The 23374-nt window shown below is 37.8% G+C and overlaps 2 protein-coding genes across 4 annotated transcripts in view; one reads left to right on the top strand and one right to left on the bottom strand.

The window, feature by feature from the left end:
* LOC114655754 (protein FAM222B-like) overlaps window positions 1-2516 on the top strand; it is a 63600-nt gene extending 61084 nt beyond the window's left edge. For all 3 annotated transcript variants that reach the window (XM_028806966.2, XM_051930820.1, XM_051930819.1), the window contains exon 3: window positions 143-2516. In XM_028806966.2, coding sequence (XP_028662799.2) covers window positions 143-1728 — 1586 coding nt within the window. In that variant the 3' untranslated portion in view covers window positions 1729-2516. The remainder of the gene's footprint in view (window positions 1-142) is intronic.
* Window positions 2517-19818: 17302 nt separating this feature from the next.
* The window catches only part of trpv1 (transient receptor potential cation channel, subfamily V, member 1), an 80961-nt gene continuing 77405 nt past the window's right edge, over window positions 19819-23374 (bottom strand). The window contains exon 16 of the mRNA XM_028806965.2: window positions 19819-19989. Within this exon, the coding sequence (XP_028662798.1) occupies window positions 19973-19989 (17 nt within the window). The 3' untranslated portion in view covers window positions 19819-19972. The remainder of the gene's footprint in view (window positions 19990-23374) is intronic.

Here is a 23374-nt window from a genome sequence, read left to right as displayed (position 1 = left end):
TGCATATCTAAAATCCAGTGGATGAAGAAATTATGAATAGGCTCATTTTACCATATTGACCTGAATGTTTAAAATAAGTGTTCTATATTACTAGTTTCTTTTTTGCTCAACTTTTTTTTTTTTTTCTTCTCCTCCTCCTTAGGGGACACCACACAGAAGATGAGATCTGCACAATATCCAACCCCAGCAGAATTGGATGCTTATGCTAAGAAGGTCGCCAACAATCCACTGACTATAAAAATTTTTCCAAACAGCGTGAAAGTTCCCCAGAGAAAACACATTCGTCGTACTGTGAACGGACTTGACACCTCTGGCCAGCGATACAGCCCTTACCCTTCTCAGACCAGCACAAAAGCCGGCCTGCTTGCAATAGTAAAGGTTCCTGTGAAAGGAATAATAAAGGACTTTGACGGAAGCCGTGCACGTTTGCTACCTGAGGTCATTATGAATCCGCCAAACGGTCCTTACATTGCAACAAGCACTTTAAATCTTTCTCAGAGTGGCTCTCATCCATTGGTGCACCATCCACCACACCAGCATCAGCAGACTTTGCAGCAGGCCCAGGGCTTGAGGCACCCGCCTGTCCTTGCTCAGGCCCCTAGCTTGCAACATCCTTCACAGGCTTTACCCCAGACTCAGACTCTCAGCCATGTACAGCCACCCCTCCCTCATGTTCAGAACTTGGGTCACCCTCCAGCAAACATTTTGCTGCAGCCTCCAGGTTTACATGGGAGCAGAAAGATGCCAGATGCTGATGCACCACCCAATGTGACTGTGTCTACCTCAACCATTCCTCTGTCCATGGCTGCCAGTCTACACCAAAACAGGGCAGCTGACTTGAGCAGCATTGTCCATCAGATTAATCAGTTCTGCCAGGCCCGTGCGGGCATTAGTACTACCTCGGTCTGCGAGGGGCAAATAGCAAACCCCAGTCCAATCAGCCGGAATCTCCTTATAAATGCTAGTTCTCGTGTCTCCACACACAATGTGCCCGCTCCTTTGTCGTCCTGTGTACTTAGCTCTGTTGACCAAGCAGCAGGAGCAGCTGCTACAGCTGCATCTGCTTCAACTGCAGCTATTCCTCCTTCAGCTTCGGCCAATATGCCCATGGCCACAATGAACAGGGTTCCGACTGGCTATAATGGTGATATGAAGCAGCGCTCTTGGAATCAACATCAGCTTGTCCATCTTCAGCAGATGTCTGAAAATGGCCCTGGGCACCCTGCAAAACACCATCCCAGGGAGCTCCCAGGATCTGCAATGTTCTCTTGCAAGACTTTAAATTACCCTCAGGAGCTGTGCATGGGGCAGCAGTTTACCTTGAAGCCCCCATTAGATAAACCCACCCCTTCTCCTCCAGTCAATGGGATTCCTGGCAGCATGCCCTACACAAATGGGCATTATTTTCAACCTGTGTGGAATAATATTTTACCAACACCAAATAGTGACAGTTCTGGTTCTCAGGACTTGGCAATGCCATTCCACGGAGGACCTTCAGGGGCATCAATAGACTGTGCAGCAGGAACTCATTACAGAGCTGGAGCTGGTTCTTCCAGCCAGACTAATGTGATGCAAACCATGGATTATCTGGGTGTGGACTTCCAGCAGCCTTGCTTTAGGGATCAAAGTCTAGGAATGGTGGCTAAGATGCATCAGCCATCGATGAGCAGGGTTCCAGAATCAACAGATAATAGAAATTCTCATATTCAGCATCCTGGGTACAGATAAGCTGAAATCTGACAATGCATTTATCTTCATCATGTGGATCTGATTAGTCTTACTCTTTATAATGGATAACTGTGTTTCGTTTTCCAAACTTGCAAGTGATCAAGTTAGCATTTATGAATAGTTAATGTACTGTAACGTCTGGTTAACAAAATGATGTATTGACTTTATTCACGTTTTAAAAATCATTTTAACTGGCTGAACAGTGGCTTTTTTCAAAATTTTGTTTAATTGACCCTTAAACTAGCCATCACTACAAGTCATATTTATAGCATTAATATATATTTTCATTACATCTGTCTTTAGTGGAAATTCTTGTTTAGAACAGTGTAATCCATCCATCCATTCAGCCCCTCGAACTTCAATACTTTTTTTAACCTACTTTTACTGCACTGAGAATTAATTTTAAGAAAGATTACTCATTTTCTTGGAGTAATTTCTTGCACTAGTGCTGACAAATAATACTGCTTGTATATGTGTGTATGACTGTGTGTGAGCAATCAGAAAACCTAAAGGTATTCCTTGGCACATGAAAATGAATGCCTTAGATATGTGTGCTTCATATGTTAGTACCAGTAAATCAGCAGTTGAACGGAACTGAACTGCATTTATTCCCTTGCTAATATGAAATTTTACAAATGATGCAACACAAAGAAAGTTGATGTGTCAGAATTTTACTTGTTATTGACCCTTGAACAGTTTTGGTAGCTTGGAGCATTTCTAATCCTCATGTTTCCTAAATAAGCTCCACCCCATATTTAAAAAAAAAAAAAAAAAAAAAAAAGCAATAAGTTAAATTCTGATTATACAACATTAATTTTTTGGTTGAAATACAGCTTAACATATTCCTGCAATCAAGTGACAAACTATTTCTTTGCACCTTGAGTTTCCCATTATTAATATCCATATATATATTTTTTTACAAGTCAGTCATCGCAAATGACAAGTAAAGGCTGATCTTTCTTTTTTAGTAACCATAGTACATAGATTAAAGTGGACAATACAACTGTAATTTATAGTGTTTAACCCCACCAACCTGTCAAACACATTCAGGAATGAGTTAAGCTCTGCATATTCCTTCTCATTCCTATTAGGCCTGAAAGCAGTTGTCCACAAACATCTAAATACATAAACTTCATACAGCCAACTGACATTACTGAGGGCAGTCATTTTTATATTTTTAATAGCACAACCTTCCAACCATGTTTGTTCTTGACTCTACCCTACCATACACTGATACTGAAAGAGCTGCTGACTGCAGTTTACTTGAATCTTAATGCAGGAAATGAAAGTACTGTTCAAACTGTGCAATTATTAAAAGAATAAGCGTTTTTTCTAAGTACCGTGCTACTATTTTGTGTTAATTTATGCAAAAGTCTAGTACTTTAAAATGAAGGGTTATCTTAAGTGTACTTTTATGAGTGAACATACACATTGATCACATGCAGGTTTGGAGGTAAAAAAAACAAAGCTCAAAAAAAAAAAAAAAAAAAAAAAATAATAATTTTAATGTACACTGGCTTCAGTACTATACTACTGTAACTTAAAGGTGTAATAACTCTGTGCGAATGTTGCCTGTCTGTGAGTCTGAGTAGCGTCATTTGTGGGTTAACCCACAGACACCTGCAGCCTCTTTTTTTGCCTCCCTCACAGCCCTTTAAAAAGCCTTAAGTATTTGCTCCTTGAACTTTCCTTAACACGAGCATGAAATTAAATAAATAAAAGGAAACAGAAGCTTAATTTTTTGAAGCGATTCTATAGCTGGATAGAACAGATTCTTAGAGATTTCTTAAAAGGAAAATTAGATTATTTTATTGTAATAAAATTTTATAGTATGTGTAGTACTGGGCTGTAACAAATGTCTCTTCAGGTTTCAAAGCTTATTTTTTGTTTAATTTGTGACTATTTATATTTCCTGATTTGCTTGTTATTTAATTTTAAGGGGTGAAGGGAGCTGGGTATCAGGAGAAATGGACAGACCTTTTCCTTGTAACAACCTGGCAAATGCCAGTAGGCTGTATTAGCAGATCAGATTGGGAGGTTTTTGTAATATTGTAATTAAATTAAAGATTTATAATTTATGCTTTGAAGGTGGTGCCATTATGGATCTCTTGTAATTTATTTATGCACAAACTGCTATGTATATCTCTTAAGAACTATTGTATAATCAAGTCTGTTAAAAATAGCTTGCTTGGAGTGGGCCAATTACATGTTTTTGGTTTTGTTTCGGCAGTCCACATGCAGTTGAGCTCCCTCCCCGAGTCCCCTCACCCCAAAAAGAGTCAGAGCAATGCTGTTATCTGTAAACATGTACATGTTTGAGAGCATGAAAAGGATTTGAATAACACACATTTGTGTATGTATACACTGTATATACTTTTGTGTGTGTGTGTGTGTATGTGTGTTTTAAAGATTTGTTACAGCCCGAAAAATTAGACTGACAACTAACAATACTTATTTTCTGCTTCTAATGTGAAAGAAGTGCCTCTGCTGGCCTTTCGGACCCTTTGACTGTTTAGGAATAAAGGTTCTGCAATGTCCATTGTAGAGGAGAACTGTGAAACTGCTGCTGCTGTCTTCATTAAAACAGAGTTACACTTTAATATCTAAAGATCTCATGCTACGGGTAAAACTGAGTTCTTTATTCGTCTTCAGAAGTGCAACAGAGACACAGAGTTGTACATGAGATGGGGAACTTTAGTGGGAGTCTTTATATAAAAAAAAAAAAAGCAGACTCGAGTGAAAAGTCCATGCTTGTTTCGTTGATGTAAATTTATTAAGAAATTTATGAGATGTAAATTTATTAAGAAATTTATATGAGTAAATATCAGATTCTCTGGTGTCCTAGAAAACTGTCCCAGTAGGTTAGTAAAGAGAAGGCTCCCTGAAATTGGTGTGTTTTAAGCACATATTTGGCCCTGAAATTTGGGGTGATCTGAGTAAGGGGTGCAGTCTTTAGTAAAGAAATATGCATAGATATATGTGAGAGAAAGTCAGACAGGTGGTTGTCAGTTGCTGGTAATTTTGTTCTGAACGTTAACTTTTTTTTCCCTCTTTTTCAATTACTCTGTGTTGCACGGATGCTCCCCACTTATCCCAAATATAATAAATTGAACTGTAACTTTATAACCCTTTAATCAATTGAAGTGTGAGATTTTTTTCCCTTCCTTACTAAAACATGAGAGGCGGGTATGGGCCAATGGTTTATAAGTCTCTAAATTGACGCGTGTAGAATTTGATTTAGCCATTTAATATATATTAGCAGTTTGTAGTAAAGATTGTGACATGAATGGTCAATGTCTTGGCACATGCGAACATAGTATAACCCTGGATATTATCAAGTGATCAGTGATACTGTTATCGTTGAAATACATATAGAAGTACAATTTTACTACAAACTCTTGACAAGAATACTTAACAGGCTGCTCTGCTAGTTAAGAGCACTGTGACAGTTTATCTTCATTGATTGCTTTTGACTGCATTAATGCTCCACGTTTCCTGCCCACAGTTAATACTAGGAAGACATTTTAACAGTGTGAATCAGATTGTGTCCGCTAATCCACATCTATTGTACTTAAACCCCAATCCTTTACCTTTTTAGGAAGAGTTCTCTTTTATTTCTTAACTTTTTTTTTTTTTTATTATCCACATGTCAGACCACTTTCATCAAAGTGGTTAGTGTCACAGTGACATCGATGTGATTGACAACTGGTGTGGAGTAATGTTCTCTGTGTGTCTGCCAGAGTTTACTCTTTCATCTTAACATCTTTTGTGTTACATTTTCTCTTGAAAAAACATGTAAAAAGTGGTGCATTGTTTGGCTTGAAAAATTACATATTTATTTAATCTCATCCTTCTACTGTAAGACATGCAAAACAAAGTACAAAGTCAGAAGTGTAAGAAGTATAATAATAATACAAATAATATGAACAACACACACTCTCTACATGTGTGCGAGTGATGCATGCATCACTAGCCAGGTTTCCATCCAAGGAGTTTTTGCGAAAAAATATTTAGCGCTTCAAATTTTTTACCGATATAGCTGATGGAAATGCTAATTATCGATAAAATGTTGTACATGTCGACATAATATTTTTCCGTTTAACTTTAACGCATAAATTCCATATCGATACTTCAGATGTCGCAAAAACTACATTGGAAACAGTTTTTGTTGGAAAAAAGGGCTTTAACGCAAATAAATGTGTCACATTTTCATCACGTGCAATCAAAACGAGAATGGCGGAGCGGTTCGCATGGTCTGATGAAGAGAGTTTTTTTTTTGATTAAACGTCGTTATTTTGTATTAATTCAAATTTCAGTTTTAATTAAAAACCTTAAGGGAAGCAGGTTAATTCAGTTGTTATCGCACTGTGAAGGGATGTTGAAAGGTAGGCTCACCTGTACAGATCCGATGCTGCAAACACAGCTGCATCATGGGCACTTCCAGGAGTGCCAACGCAAATGTCTCGTATCATGCACCTGTCATCAACAAGGGCCTGGAGAACAATAGATGGCCACCCTTTGCGATTAATGTAATCGCGGTAGCCTTCCGTCGGGGGAAGAATAGGCACATGCGTGCCATCCAGCGCACCGTAAATCTGTGGCACAAGATGCACCAAGGAATTGCGGTATGCAATTTCATTGGCCTCCGCTACAGTCGGAAGTCTGATATAACGCCGCATTAATTTTTCTTTAATAGCGGTGCACACAGCATATACATATCGATGGACGGTAGTTTTACTAACCCCGAAAGTTTCTCCAACTACTCTATACTCGGCGCAGGTTGCCAGCTTGTAAAGGGCGATGGTAATCCGCTTTTGGGTTGGAACCGGTGGCAACCTGTGATGGACTGATGAATCCACACAACATCTCAAACGTCGGCCGTGTCATTATAAAATGTTGCAGCCAGAGATTTTCTGTTAAGTGTCTCTCCACCACCTCCTCCCAGAAGGTCTTATTCCGTCGTCTCTCCCATACCCGTGGGTTTCGTCGCACTGGGGTACTTTCTTCGAGCTCTAGGGCTATCAGACAAGCAACTGCTTCATTCTGCTGTCGTCTTCGGATATTATGTACAATTCCAATTATTTGTGAAACTGAAATAACAGTAAGCTGGCAAATTTCAAAAAACTGTCTGAATAATCTCTCCATTTCTTTGTTTCTTTGTTTAGTGGAGGGGGTGTAATGTGGAAAACAAAAGGTAGATAATTTGCGACATACACAAAATTATGTATGGAAACGGCTCAAGGGCAGATTTTTTTCGCGATACAACAAAAGTTATGCGACAGTTCGTTTTGGGGGGGGGATGACGTCATCACGCACACCATTTTATCGATAAAAAGCCAGTTTGATGGAAACAGGCTGGAGACAGCAAATTTCGCACATTTTTTTTACGTATATTCTGTTTGTCGATAACAAAACGTCGCAAAAAACTGGATGGAAACTTAGCTACTTTAAGATTCACCAGAATCAATTTAGGTTTCATCAACCATTTCAGTTTCACTTCCTGAAGACAGACTCACCTCCTCATCACTGCTGACGAGAGACATTTCTTACGAGGCACCATTATGAAGCTAGGAGAAGACATGTCTATCCCCTCCCCAAGTAACATTCAGCACTAATGCTGTCAGCACTTTTACAGCCTGAGTAATCCTCGGGTCTTACATGAGACATGTCCACTAACATTTTTTGCACTGTTTTTACAGCCCGAGTGACACTCGGGTCTAATAACTAAGGAGGTTAAATTAGCCTTAGCCTGTCATGCATGAGTGCATCCTGACTTCCTACTGCCTCTTGCCAAATTCTGTCAGGATTAATTCTTTTTCTGTGCTATCATGTGTTATGAGAATGGGACCATACACAATCGAAAGCCTTTGTGCTAGAAGTAAACCTGATCTTAATATGTGCTTTCTTCAACTGCATTATGGATCTATGATTTATTTTTACTTGAATGTTAATATTGTGTCACAATCTAGCATACCTCCCAACAATTCTCAAAAGAAAAACTTTTACAGAACTTTTCCATGGTTAGTGTTCAGCAGGTATGATTTTTTTTTATACATCTTTTTAATTTAACATGAACACTATTCATTTTGGCAAAACTTGGCATAATAGTAATACCTACCATCTCAAACTCAGAACTATTTTTGGTTTATTTTTAAAAGCAATTTGTCTCCAGAGATACAGGTACTTTTCACCATGGACAGCAAAAAAAAAACGAGTGATTTTATTTTCCTATCAAAGCTACATGGCTCAGATAACTCATTGGAAAGCTCATAAATGGGCTGTGAACTTACAAAAAAAAATTTAACTGAAAACCACTAATCACACACTTTTTAAATCTTTAGGGATGTTTTGCAAGAACTGTCCTAGGCTGTTAGTGGTTGTATTAATGTTGATTTGACATTCCCAGTCACGCTTCAGTAGCGAGCTAGTAGCGAGTGTGTGCTGGTTTCAGCAGGCTCTGGTTTATCACCACATCCATGACCAGTGTCTCCTGGCCAGTAGCACTTGAACCCTGACAGAGTAGGCCCTGCATCAGTGTTGAGGTGCTGCTTTTAGTAGTCTGTTTGCCAAAGCATGTGTTTTACTGCCATTGTCCCACCCTGGTGTAAACTTTTGAATAGTTGGGATAAAAATAAAAAAAAAAGTGATTTCTTAATTGTGAACCGGGTGGTAGGAATGTGCATCTTTCATTGACAACCTAAAAGTTCATTTTCATGAAAGAGGTTTGTAACATTTTGAGAAATTAATCTAATTTATGGAAAATCCTTCTGCTCCAATTATTACAAGCCCAGGGAGAAAAAGAAAATTACATTGAATGTGTATTGTTTGAGTCTATAAAATCATGTACTGACCTTGGTGTTTTCCCCTGCCAAAACAAATTATCAATCCAAATTACCTACTCTTTAAAAATTCCATAGAAACACTTGACACAGAGATTTCCTTCTCTGATGTGAACTACAGGAACAGTCTTCAACAGAGGGAGTTAATTGTACAGCATGAGAAAGTGATAGAAACCTCGGAGAGAGAGAGTGGAACAGATCAGCATTTTACGTTTGCAGCCTTCCACTAAAAATTGGTCAATTCTTAGCATAAAAATAGGGGTTAATAATAATAAAAAGGAGTGTTACCTTAAGTTGAAGCTAAGCATCCTAAGAACATTTTTGTTACAAACTCTCTTAAAATCGCACAAGAGTTTTACCAAAACAGAGACATAATCACATGATGGCAAGGAAAAGGAGGCTGCTTATCAGTGTGAAGAAGGCAGTGAAAAATATAATCAGAGAATCTTGTGTGTGATCAAAAACTGTGTAATGAGTTTTAAAAGAAAAAATATGTGCAAATCATTCAAGCATTAGGATGTTTTTCTTCACACAGAACCATTGACACATGGAAAAGTAGTGTGGTGGGCACTCGACTTTATGGACCTTCAAAACTCGACATGATGATAATTTTTTACATTTATATACAGTTAGGTCCATAAATATTTGGACAGAGACAACTTTTTTCTAATTTTGCTTCTGTACATTACCACAATGAATTTTAAATGAAACAACTCCGATGCAGTTGAAGTGCAGACTTTCAGCTTTAATTCAGTGGGGTGAACAAAACGATTGCATAAAAATGTGAGGCAACTAAAGCATTTTTTTAACACAATCCCTTCATTTCAGGGGCTCAAAAATAATTGGACAAATTAAATAACTGGAAATAAAATGTTAATTTCTAATACTTGGTTGAAAACCCTTTGCTGGCAATGACAGCCTGAAGTCTTGAACTCATGGACATCACCAGATGCTGGGTTTCCTCCTTTTTAATGCTCTGCCAGGCCTTCACTGCAGCGGCTTTCAGTTGCTGTTTGTTTGTGGGCCTTTCTGTCCGAAGTTTAGTCTTCAACAAGTGAAATACATGCCCAGTGGGGTTAAGTATCAGGTGACTGACTTGGCCATTCAAGAATTTTCCTCTTTGCTTTAATAAACTCCTGGGTTGCTTTGGCTGTATGTTTTTGAGTCATTGTCCATCTGTATCATGAAACGCCGCCCAATCAATTTGACTGCATTTAGCTGGATTTGAGCAGACCATATGTCTCTGAACACCTCAGAATTAATTCGGCTGCTTCTGTCCTGTGTCACATCATCAATAAACACTAGTGTCCCAGTGCCACTGGCAGCCATGCACGCCCAAGCCATCACACTGCCTCCACCGTGTTTTACACATGATGTGGTATGCTTTGGATAATGAGCTGTTCCACGACTTCTCCATACTTTTTTCTTGCCATCATTCTGGTAGAGGTTGATCTTGGTTTCATCTGTACAAAGAATGTCTTTCCAGAACTGTGCTGGCTTTTTTAGATGTTCTTTAGCAAAGTCCAATCTAGCTTTTATGTTCTTGAGGCTTATGAGTGGCTTGCACCTTGCAGTGCACCCTCTGTATTTACTTTCATGCAGTCTTCTCTTTATGGTAGACTTGGATATCGATACTCCTACCCCCTGGAGAGTGTTGTTCACTTGGTTGGCTGTTGTGAAGGGGTTTGTCTTCACCATGGAAATGATTCTGCGATCATCCACCACTGTTGTCTTCCGTGGACGTCCAGGTCTTTTTGCGTTGCTGAGTTCACCAGTGCTTGCTTGCTTTCTCAGGATGTACCAAACTGTAGATTTTGCCACTCGTAATATTGTAGCAATTTCTCGGATGGTTTTTTTCTGTTTTCGCAACTGAAGGATGGCTTCTTTCACCTGCATGGAGAGCTCCTTTGACCGCATGTTGTCTGTTCACTGCAAAATCTTCCACATGCAAGCACCACACCTCAAATCAACTCCAGGCCTTTTATTTGCTTAATTGATAATGACATAATGACGGACTTTCCCACACCTGCCATGAAATAGCCTTTGAGTCAATTGTCCAATTGCTTTTCAGCCCCTGAAATGAAGGGATTGTGTTAAAAAAATGCTTTAGTTGCCTCACATTTTTATGCAATCGTTTTGCTCACCCCGCTGAATTAAAGCTGAAAGTCTGCACTTCAACTCCATCTGAGTTGTTTCATTTAAAATTCATTGTTGTAATGTACAGAACCAAAATTAGAAAAAAGTTGTCTCTGGACCTAACTGTATTGGGCATTTCTCGCTACTCAAAGCGTTCTCCATGCAGGGAGTACCCGGGACGCAAACCCATGATCTCTTTTTGGAAGAATTAAATGGATAGAACTGGTGAGGTTTGTTGGGCTGAAGAGCCTGTTCTCCTCTAGATTGCTCTAATAAAAAATTGAAAAAAGCTTCTAATTTCGCTGAAGGTAGATTGTTTACTGGCTGGCACATACTGTGTTTAGTGTTCACAGTCACCACTGGGCATCACTAAAATGATTCAATGGGGCGCATTACGGTATGTTTATTGTCGCCACACTGAAGTGGACCCCCCCCAAAACAACCAAAACTGCCGTATTTCCACTTTAGGCTGTTGGTTTTTTTTTTTTTTTTTTTGGAAACGTGAGGATTAAGAGACAAGTGACATTATGTGATGTCGGAGGCTTCGCAACGCTTTACAGTCATGAATATGGAAAATGCAGTGCAGGGATTGCCGCTATGCGTGTGGTGGCCCCTGTTACTAACAATGGTTGAAGGTTTTAATAGCAAGATTTAAGATTCAGTGAATCGAATTTGAAACGGGTGAGTGCTTACCTGCCTCTGGCCTGTTTGCCCAGCTTTTGACACGCACGAACGAATTGAGGAGTTTTTAGCTATCGCTTTGGCCAGGCGTTCACCGGATGACAGACGGTTTCACATTGATTGCATAAGGGGGTGGGGGATAGTCATAGCTTCAAAGAAGTTCGATTTAATTTAAAGTTTGCGTAATGTTTAGTTTTTAAGTTTACTTCGTTGTGAGAAGTTTTATTTATTAATTAAGCGCCGCCGTAATATGTGTACAGGTGGAAAAAAAAGTTAAGGAGTGCAATTAATTTCCCCTAAGCAGGTGGTTGAGCCTGGGTGGCGAGTATGGGGGTTCGGTTAAGCCGCTATATAAACTCAACGGTGCATAAGGGGCGGGTGGTCAAGCAAAGCTGATGTGTTGCGGAGTCCTGAAATAGCAGGGTCGTTTCTTAGTGGCTGACTGTAGAATAGCAGCTGGAAAGGTTCTCTTATGAATCGGGTTCGACGCCTAATTTTTAGGTAGGAGTTTTATTAACTTAGCTTTTGGGCTGACGTGAGCAATTTGCTTTCCGTTTTTTGGAAAAACATTTTAACTGCCTTTTGGTGATAGAGCTAGGTGCGGAGAAAGGTGGATTTTCTTTTTTGCTTTGGAGAATTTATTGTGAATTAATTGATGTTTTGATTTTGAGACTCTCGTGTATGTGTGTGTATTTACGGGACAGGGTATATTTTTGAATACAATCATTTTTCTGTTCACTGTGGATATTCTTCCTTTTAACATTTATCCCCGTGAACTGAACTTGTGGTGGATTAAATCAATATTTTTTAATACATTAGTTGCTGTTTGTCGTTGTTTGATTTCTTTTTCAGCCTCTCCCAATATTTTTGCGCCACGTTACCACGGTTGGTTTATGACAAACTAGTGTGTCGTTTCAGGGCAAGTTTTCTGAAGTTTAGAGTCTCGTAGTTCCCAAACCCTCTTTAATGACAATGTTTGAAAGCAATAAGGCCTTTCTTCCCAAATAAGTAAATCAGTTTCAACAACCGCCTTTTCCATGAATGCCTTTTTGAGTTCCAAAAACGTCGTCTGTTTAGAAACTCTTGGGAAGGTTAGGTCATGAAAGGACTCGAGGAACAGGTATTTTGTACATCCAAATATTACCCACACGTTTATTTCATTATAAAAAATGCTTGCTCCTCCAAGCCATACATAGTTTTCACAAACTGCATTTTTATTACTTTTAGTTCTTAAATGAAATATGATCGTCAAAAAAAGAAACTTGGATGTATGTCATACGTGCCACTAAAAAGTACCCTTTATGAGCTTCCCAACAATTAATTGAGCCACGTTGATTTAAGGAAAAGGTTGCACTCAGTTATTTTTATGAAGAAAAGCGCCTGTATCTCAAGGGAAAATTAAAATAAATAGTTTTGAGCTCTTGTAGGTGGGTGTATTTAGTCAAATTTAAAAACGACAATGCAAAACACGTTTTGATTAGGCATCCATTTTAGCTTAATAAGATGCACATTTTTAACTTTTGCATTTTAATATAATTTGATACCTTGGGTCTTTTCAATAAGATATGCTTATGTAATCCAGGACTGGTGGTGGCAGTTTGGTCATGTAGGTTAAAAGCTTTTTGTTTTTACTAAATATTGAGTTCATGGTAGCCTCTAAGGACTGGAGGAAGCTTGTCTTCTAGTATCATTTTGACTGTCGTCTTGTGGTAAGTTACAGCTTTAAAAGGTAAGTTTGATGTTTTTAACTCAGTTAGTTCTTCACTATCGTATGTTAATTTTGCCATATGAAATAGTATTCTAAAGTGAAGTTTTTTATTTATTTATTTAAATAAAAACAATATTAGCCCATGTGTTTTGTGATGGAAGTCAAGGGTACTGAAGTGCCAGCATGAAAACAAAAGCCTTAAAACTCGCCCAATATGTACACTTTAAGCTGCAATGGTTTTGACTCAAAGAAACATGTCTTTGAGGCATGCTTATGATAATAAAAGAAAACCAAGTGTAATAAATTTTATAACAGTTTCCTGGTAATTTCTTACAGTAAGAGTAAGTTTTCCATTCGTTTGTTTGCTTGAAGCAGGCATCATGGGTGGAGTTTTGATAGGATGAACAGATTTCACCAAATTTCCTAAGCTTTGTCTCTGGTTTTTTTTTTTTCTTCTCTAATAGTTATTTTCTGTCATGGCTTTTAATGACAGATAGGTGCACAATGCAATCCCATGATTATTTTTTCCTAAATGGCGCTAACTTTTGCATAGCCTACAGAGCAAGAGTTCTGCCAGTTGACTTAACATTGACTTTGTACTTTATACAAAGAATGATAAATCTGAACTGAGTATAGCCTGCTGTATGTCGATAGAAAGATTCAGGAACACTCACCCTTGGGTACTTACCATGGCATGTTGTGTGCATGTATCATTAAAAAAAAAAAAAAAAACAGTGAGAAACTGAAAAGGCAGAGTGTGCAATACGGCCAAACCATGATGCAACCAATGGACGCTATACAAACCAATTAATGACTTTTCTAGGGGACGTCGCATTCCTGTTGCAGAGGTTATGGTAGTAATGGAGGACAACGTTGTCCAGTGAGGAAACTCTTGACACTCCTTGATTACCAAGCAGTCTATAAATATATGGGAAGAATGTACACACTCTACCTCTGTGAGCCAGGAATGACAGCCTACATTGCCTGTGCTGAATTATCAGTACTGAACTTGCTGAATTTCAACCTGTATAAAACTATATGAATGCCTACAACATGTTAACTTCTTGTCACTGCACGCTACATATGTGTTCAGTATTTCTGTCACTGGACCACTAAAGTAAAAGCTCGCATAATGACACTGGGCAGCAGCAGGCAATATCTTTGCAAAATAACAAAATGAGCTTCCATAGAGTGAAAGACGGTGAGCAATCATAAGTGTGTCTTTTTTTAGTTATTATTAGTTGGTGTTTGCAGGGCAGGGACAGCCATTAACATCTGGGTAGCAGCGTTAAATGTCAATAACAGCGCTTGAAGGTAACCTTTCAAGGGGAAAGTGTATTCTGGAGAAATCCACGCCCTCAGGGGCTGAAGTGTGCTGCAGGGGAAGATGAACATGGAAGTGAAGCCCCTAGCCATTCTGCTTCTAAAATGGCTCAATCTCATAACAATTGTTCTCTTTTTGCTTTTTATCCTTCCTAAACAACATGGATCCATTGTTTTGAAAAATGTGTGTGATCACAAGATGTGGATCAATACTTCTGGCTTAAAAGAAAAGGATGTATTCAGTAAGGTTTAATGTATTCATTTTCATGTTGGGACCCTAGCCCCTTCACCTCCATTATAAAATGCCAGACAGGGTTACATATTTTTATTTATTAAAAAAAATTCTCAACTTTAGTTTGCCATCAGAAATTGTATTCGAATCTATACCATGATTGAGAAGAAATAACTTCAACTTGAAAAATAGTGAACTGATTTTAGTGACATTTCTGAAAATAGCGAAAATGTCTCTGCGCCGTGGGAAAATTTACAGCTCAGACAAGCATTCTAAAGAAAGTGCCTTGCAAAATTATTCACAGTCTTAACTAATTCTCTAATTTCATTAAATAACATCCTACACTGTGATGCGTTATTTCAAAGCACTGAAATGTAAACTTAGTGGTTTTATGTTAGAAAAAAAATTAAGGAAATCAAAATAAATGTTCTTTGGTTTTGTACAGTCCCTATACTATAATAATTGATGGTAGCCACCTTTTGTAGCAGTAACAGCCTGAGGTCTTTGGGAGTGCATTCATACTAGCTTTGTATGCTGTTCTGGAGGAACTTTCTGGACCTTTTTAACTTGGCAGATTTGTGTCCAATTTTTCATGTTCATTTGGTGCTGCTTGTTCACTTCAGTTCTCAAATTGTGACACGGCGTCTCAGTTGGATTAAGATCAGGCCTTTGACTAGACCATTATAGGACATTCATCTTCTTGTATTTGTGATTGTTGTCCATTCAACTGATAATAATAATAATAATAATAATTCATTACATTTATATAGTGCTTTTCTTAGTACTCAAAAGTGCTATCCACACAGGGAGAAACCGGGAAGCGAACCCACAATCTTCCAGTATCCTTACTGCAAAGCAGCAGCACTACCACTGCACACCTGTGAGAAAGTTTCATCTATGCCTCAGACTCTTTTGCAGTCTTTGCTTCTATTTGTCTCCATCCTTCTGTTTTAACCAGGCACTCTGCTCCACTATGTAGTACTACAAGCACCATACTTCAATTGTCCAATGTTTTTTTTTTTTTTTTTTTTTTTTTAATTTTGAGGTGTGCATGGTGGTCTAAACATTTGTTCCAATTGTTTCTTTGGACAGAAGACTACTTGTTGGTTTCTTCTGACTGTAAAAGTGTATTTTTGAGTAACGACTTATTTCAAGCAACCTCTCAAACAGGCTGGCATAATGCTGAGCTCTTGATATGGTCAATGGGTGCACCTTTACTCCAATCTCCACTAATGGACGCTGTAGCTCCTTCAAAGTGATGCCCATTTGCATTTTTTGGCACAAGCTGTCTTATTTGTGTAGACATTCTAAAAGGTTTTTTTTTTTTTTCTTTTTTTTTTCTCTCTTCTCTCTCTCTCTAAGCTTTGTGTGTATGTGCACTTTGAGGTAGTTTTCATTTCCTTATAATTAAACCAGCAGCGCCCAGTGGGATACTTAATCTACAGGTGCTGGTCATAAAATTAGAATATCATGACAAAGTTGATTTCAGTAATTCCATTCAAAAAGTGAAAATTGTATATTAGATTCATTCATTACACACAGACTGATGTATTTCAAATATTTATTTCTTTTAATGTTGATGATTATAACTGACAACTAATGAAAGTCCCAAATTCAGTATCTCGGAAAATTAGAATATCAATTAAGACCAATGCAAAAAAAGGATTTTTAGAAATGTTGGCCACCTGAAAGGTATGAACATGAAAAGTATGAGCATGTACAGCACTCAATATTTAGTTGGGGCTCCTTTGGCCTGGATTACTGCAGCAATGCGGCGTGGCATGGAGTCGATTAGTCTGTGGCACTGCTCAGGTGTTATGAGAGCCCATGTTGCTCTGATAGTGGCCTTCAGCTCTTCTGAATTGTTGGGTCTGGCGTATTGCATCTTCCTCTTCACAATACCCCATAGATTTTCTATGGGGTTAAAGTCAGGCGAGTTTGCTGGCCAATCAAGAACAGGGATACCATGGTCCTTAATCCAGGTACTGGTAGCTTTGGCACTGTGTGCAGGTGCCAGGTCCTGTTGGAAAATGAAATCTGCATCTCCATAAAGTTCGTCATCAGCAAGAAGCATGAAATGCTCTAAAACTTCCTGGTAGACGGCTGCGTTGACCTTGGACCTCAGAAAACACAATGGACCAACACCAGCAGATGACATGGCACCCCAAACCATCACTGACTGTGGAAACTTTACACTGGACCTCAAGCAACGTGGATTCTGTGCCTCTCCTTTCTTCCTCCAGACTCTGGGACCTTGATTTCCAAAGGAAATGCAAAATTTACTTTCATCAGAGAACATAACTTTGGACCACTCAGCAGCAGTCTAAAGGCGAGACCCTTCTGATGCTGTCTCTTGTTCAAGAGTGGCTTGACACAAGGAATGCGACAGCTGAAACCCATGTCTTGCATACGTCTGTGCGTGGTGGTTCTTGAAGCACTGACTCCAGCTGCAGTCCACTCTTTGTGAATCTCCCCCACATTTTTGAATGGGTTTTGTTTCACAATCCTCTCCAGGGTGCGGTTATCCTAATTGCTTGTACACTTTTTTTCTACCACATCTTGTCCTTCCCTTCACCTCTCTATTAATGTTCTTGGACACAGAGCTCTGTGAACAGCCAGCCTCTTTAGCAATGACCTTTTGTGTCTTGCCCTCCTTGTGCAAGGTGTCAATGGTCATCTTTTGGACAACTGTCAAGTCAGCAGTCTTCCCCATGATTGTGTAGCCTACAGAATTAGACTGAGAGACCATTTAAAGGCTTTTGCAGGTGTTTTGAGTTAATTAGCTGATTAGTGTGGCACCAGGTGTCTTCAATATTGAACCTTTTCACAATATTCTAATTTTCCAAGATACTGAATTTGGGACTTTCATTAGTTGTCAGTTATAATCATCAACATTAAAAGAAATAAACATTTGAAATACATCAGTCTGTGTGTAATGAATGAATCTAATATACAAGTTTCACTTTTTGAATAGAATTACTGAAATAAATCAACTTTGTCATGATATTCTAATTTTATGACCAGCACCTGTATTGATTTGTAAACTTTTCCTAATTTATATATTTTTTATTTTACTTGTACCGTTAGTCTTCATTTTCATAGATGTCTTTTAGATTCAAACTTGAATAACAATGCCTTAAAAGTGTTTTTTTTATCCAGGTAATGTTATTTTAATCAGTTACTTGTAGAAGTCAACTGTAAGATAGTGGTGTCCTGCTTAGTCAGTTTTTCACATGTGTAAAATATTTCCAGTGGTGCCCCATGCTTCATTAGCCTCCACTGTAAAGTGCCAGTGAGGACAAGATGTTTTTAAAAATTTATAAAAAAAATACTTAATTTTAGAAACACAACTTCATGTGGCACATGCATATGTACTGTTTGTGAAGAAATAACTTAGATTTGAAAAATATCTAATTTATGATTTAAGTTTACACAACACATGGATTGCTTAATTCAAATCGCATATACTGTACTGCATGCTGCCTTTCAAATTAAGATTTGTTCCAATATAAAATTTGCAAATTCATTTTAAGCTTCAGTGCTTTGAAGTAAAAAGTTTTGGAGAGAGAGAGTGTTGAATTATCATTTAGTAGTATTATCTGGAGAACTGGTCAAGGCTGTGAAGACACTTCTGAAGCCCTGTAGCTGCAGATATGCATTTTCTGCTTGACTTCTGCTTGCCTGTCCATTTTACTCTGTCTGGACGTTTTGGATGCCATTCAAAGCATGTTGTTTCTCATCATGTTTGTGCTTTAATCTTGTGATATGTAATCCTTGTATTGGAATTAGGAGCACAGATATCTTCATGTAATAGTTCTTAACCTTGATTATGGGTGACCCTGTGGCTGTTTGTTTTTCAACCATCTACTAAACAATTTATGTTAGTGTTTAATAGACACCTTATTTTTTCATAGGACATGAAAAAGATTCCAAATTCTTTGTTATGCAAGAAAATATAAAACCTTGAAAAATTACTTATTCCTTTCCATATTTAAGATTTTTGCAGCCTGGTTATGGACATATTAGATTGGGAGATTATACTCCCAAGTTGCACTTTGCTCTTCACAGCAATGCTTTTGAGAAAAAAATGGTGATCAGTAACTCCCTGTATACAGGATTTTAAAAAGATTACATTTCTAAGTTTATACTTGCATGAACAAGCTGTGGCAGGTATAACAGCCAGTAATGTTTATTGGTAAGTTGAATGAAAAAGTCATTTTAGCCGTTTTTCCTTTTTTTTCTCATTTCAGAGTTAATCATAATTGTTTTTCCCATTTTTCTGGCTGAATGATTCAGATTTTTATGCATGACCTAATTCTAGACAGTAGTTATTGAGCCCAGCAGCCATGCAGTGATGGGGTGCAGGAATGGCATCATTTGACTGCACTCTTCAAAATAAAGGTGCCAAAGTGGTTCTTCAGGGCAATACCATAGGGGAACCAGTTTTGGTCCCCAAAAGCACCTTTTATTTGGATCCCTAATATGTTCCATAAATGGTCATGAACAGACAATGACAGATTTGTGAAATACAAGTGGGTTTGTGATTTCAAAAGATCAGACTGCATGCAAACACACAGCCTAAGTTGGGGCTTCTTGATCTTCAGAATCCTATAGTCTACTGTACATTAAAAAGGATCCAGTATGTGAATAAAACTGACATTTTTAAAGCCCAAAGGACCAATTTCAAGTGCAAAATAACTATTGATGGACTGAAGTGGTTCTTTGTCAAGCAATGGCTCCACAGGGAACCATATAACCCAGTAAAATGCTATTATAGTACCAGTGTCTTTAAGAGTATGTGGTGAAGTGTTTTGAATTGAAGTACTCGTACTGCTAACCATTTATGCTATAAACTTCATTTAAGTAAACTAAAGTGCATTTCATCCATTTTCCTGGCAAGATAGCAGTCAGAATTACCTTTGTGCCTCACAGCTCCAGGTGATGATATTGTTTGAATCCAGGCCTGGTAACTCTTTGTGCAGTCTACACACCCTGAACATATGTGTTAGGTGGGCTTTAAGATGGCCCACAATAAGGGAATTGTCAGCGTACTCTATATTGGTGATGGATAAGTACCTTATTTTATTTCTTTCTTGTGCCAAACACATATGGGGTTGTCTCCGCCTCACCATATCCCTTCATGGAATTGAAATTAGCAGGGCTAAATAATGGCATAATAAGAGGAATGCAATTTATTAAAACTGAAGAAGAGTTTTGTCGGTGCTCCTTGATCAGACCCTGTTTTGCTTCTGACATTGCACCCAGATTCTTGCTTTTCAGAACTGCATTAAGTAAGACAGAAAATTGGACACTTGATGGAAAGAATCAGTTCAGTGTTGAGGCTGAAATGAAAAGAAAAACAAGATTAACATGTAAAAGCTCTAACTTTCAATTGAAAGCATACTACTAATACTAGAACACCCAACTCCATCTCCACTTCTTGGTGCACATTAAAAGGCCCTGTCACTGTGTGTATGTGTATTTATATAATGTCATATTTTCTACCCACCCCCCCATTTATTCTTGGTAGGCATGGGTCGATACATTATATTCACATACAGTACAATATGGAGCGATAATAAAATTAATTTGGAGAAAATTGTGTAAAAATAAGGATTAGCTTGGTCAATATAATAAACAAAATATGACTTAAAACAGTACAAATGTATCAATTCTTCACCCCTTCTGTTATATTCAAATATACTGTGATACCTGTTTAAAACAAGTTGAAATCTAAGTAATCAATGTAGACCTCAGTGTTTACATTTGCAGTGCACCATGTGATGTACATGTTTGTTATATTTGGTATGGGATTCCAGAAAGCACTATTAGCACATCACAAACATAACAAATAAAGTAACTTCTGTCTGTTGGAATGACAGAGACATAGCAACAAGACAGACACACAGACACTTAGCCTTAAATTAAGGTGGATTTTTATTTAGTTTTGCAGTTAAAATCGGAATGCAAAATGAACCTTGGCTGTTTCACTACACATACTACACTGTCCTACACACTTTTCCAAATACACCCTTAAAAATAAAGGTGCTAGTGTCGTTCTTCATAGTGATGCTATAGGGGGAACAATTTTTGGTTGCCAAAAGACCCAGCCACGTGAAGGTTCCCGAAAGAACCTTTATTTGGATTTGTAACAAGCTCCATGCAGTGAATATATGAAAAGATGGTAACAGATTTGTGAATTCCCCTTATGTCAGGATTTTAAAAGGACTCTTTATGTATTGGGTCCAAGCAACACAGGCAAAATCCATACCAGTTTTCTTAATCTGCTAATGTACTACAGCGTACCATATTTTAAAAATTTCTGTTTTTTTCCCCATATTAGGATCCTTTTTTTAATTTACTTTATTAAAATCAAATAACATTCCTTACAAGCAAGTCAAGTTTTACAAAACTAGGTTTGAAATAAATCAACCCCCACCCCTGTACCCTGTACTTCATATGAAAAAAAAAAACTTTCCCAGAATGAAAAGTTTCGTTTTTTAAGTAATGGCTCTATAAAGAACTGCAAAACCCAGTAAAGAATCTTTTAGTGCCATTAAAGAGACATTATTTTTAAGAGTGTACCTTGGAACATTCAAATTATCCAGATCGCCTAAAGTCGTCTGCCCCTTTTTTTTTTTTTTTTTTTTTTTTTTTTTTATTAATTTTATTGTAATCATTCCAATACAAATAGATCAATTTATACAAAAAAGGATTGAAGACAAATCAAACCCCACCCTTGAGAAGGAGAGCATGGCCAAAGGAGAATTGCTAAGGGCATTTTAATAGGGCAAAATTAAACAAGGAAAAAATATTGTCGTCTGCCCTTTTAACTAAACCTGGTGTGACCTTAAGAGAAATTTTAACATACATTGTACCCATGACCGACACCTTAATAACAATCCAAAAATTAATATTTTACAAGATGACAATATAAACATAATGTGAATCAGGAAAATGAATGCCAATATCAATTACAGACCAGTAGTTTTGAAATGTGCATGTGCCATTTTGACGCTCGGTGTGGCAAAGTGGTGTGAATTTGCAGTTCCCAAGTATTTTAAAGTTTTAATAGTTTTCATTTTAATATATAGTTTATAAAGTAGGTACTTTATGTAACTCTCAAGAGTTCATACTCAGCATTTTTTTGTACTGTTATTTTGCAAGGTAAAAAGTGAACTCTTGCATGAAAATGCTGCTCTGACCGAAGTACCAATGAGGCAATCATCGTAGTCACACAACACGATTTTCTCACTAATTTTCAGTAGCACACTTAATTTATGCAGTCTTTGTGAGTCGGGAACAGTTGCGCCGCACTCCTGTCACCCTGCAACACTCACCCCAACAAATTGAGCCAGTTGCAGTCAGTGTGTTCTGAGCTCCGTTTGATTCTGTATTGGTCTGGTTTTAGTCTTGTTACCATAAATATGTACTATGCAGTTTGCCCAGAGCTGCTGATCAGCAGCAGACTGGAACCATGTCTAAGTGCAATTGCAGTGGGCTTCTTGGAGGCTCAGAACTAGGGAACAAAGTTGGACAAATTCACCTAACCTTTGGACTGTGAATTTTTTATTTATATATGTAAGCATCTTAAAATTACTCATACTTTCTTAATTTTTCTAAATCCATCCATTTTCCAACCCGCTGCATCCGAACACAGGGTCATGGGGGTCAGCTGGAGCCAATCCCAGCCAACACAGGGCACAAGGCAGGAACCAATCCCGGGCAGGGTGCCAACCCACTGCAGGACACACACACCAAGCACGCACTAGGGCCAATTTAGAATCGCCAGTCCACCTAACCCACATGTCTTTGGACTATGGGAGGAAACCGGAGATTTTTCTAAATTACTTGAATAATTTTTTTCTTTTAAAGTATGTGGGGGGAGAGAAATTGTTATAAGATTGGTAAATTTTAATCGTGGAATATGGTTTAATGGACGATTAATAGTTCCTTTAGCCCTATATCCTTGTATTTAAAATTCTATTTTCTCTCTTTTTTTTCTTCTTTGTATTTTTTTTTTATTTTGGACTCTGTGACACTGTTTCAACCAACTTCTTTTTTTAATTGGGCTCCTAGCCTAAGTAATTCAGTGGTTATTTCTCACTTTCTGTGTTTTGGGGTCAATGTAGAAATTACAAAACTACTAAGCAGTTATGTAGAGATAATGGTGTTTTTTTTTTGTTTTTATTAATCAAAGTTTTGGACAATATTTAAATCCTGATTTTCATTCTGTTTTTACAGATGTTCTGGTTATCTAATCCATTGTTTACTAACTGGTGGATTGAATGCTGAAGTAGTTGCAGCCTTTCATCATTCAGTATTGTTTGCTCAGGTGTCTGCTCTGCTTTTTTCAATTTTCATTAATAGAGTAGAAAAGGGCAGAATAACAGGAAAACAACAAAAGAAAGGTAAGCATTTAAAATTATAGCAAACATAGAAATACTTCTAAATATGTTATAGTTGTAAAAAGCCTACTGCTGTGCTTTTCTGAATGCAGAATAAAAGGAGGAAAAAAGGACCTGTTAATTAATTGAGATCAGTTATTATTGTTGGTTGTGAATCTAGTTCAAACAAAAACCTGCAGCCACATAGGGTCCCAGGAACTGAGTTTGGGAGCCACTGGTTAATTATATTGAGGTATGTGCTTTATTGGTTGTATAATATGTCAATAAAGATGTAATAAATTAAAGACGGGGACAAACTTGCAATACTTTGGAAGTTTGA

The sequence above is a fragment of the Erpetoichthys calabaricus genome, chromosome 8 (genome assembly GCF_900747795.2).
Source record: "Erpetoichthys calabaricus chromosome 8, fErpCal1.3, whole genome shotgun sequence".
NCBI classification, from domain to species: domain Eukaryota; kingdom Metazoa; phylum Chordata; class Cladistia; order Polypteriformes; family Polypteridae; genus Erpetoichthys; species Erpetoichthys calabaricus.
The sequence above is the reverse complement of the archived record's forward strand: the minus strand, read 5'-3'. Positions and strand labels throughout refer to the sequence as shown.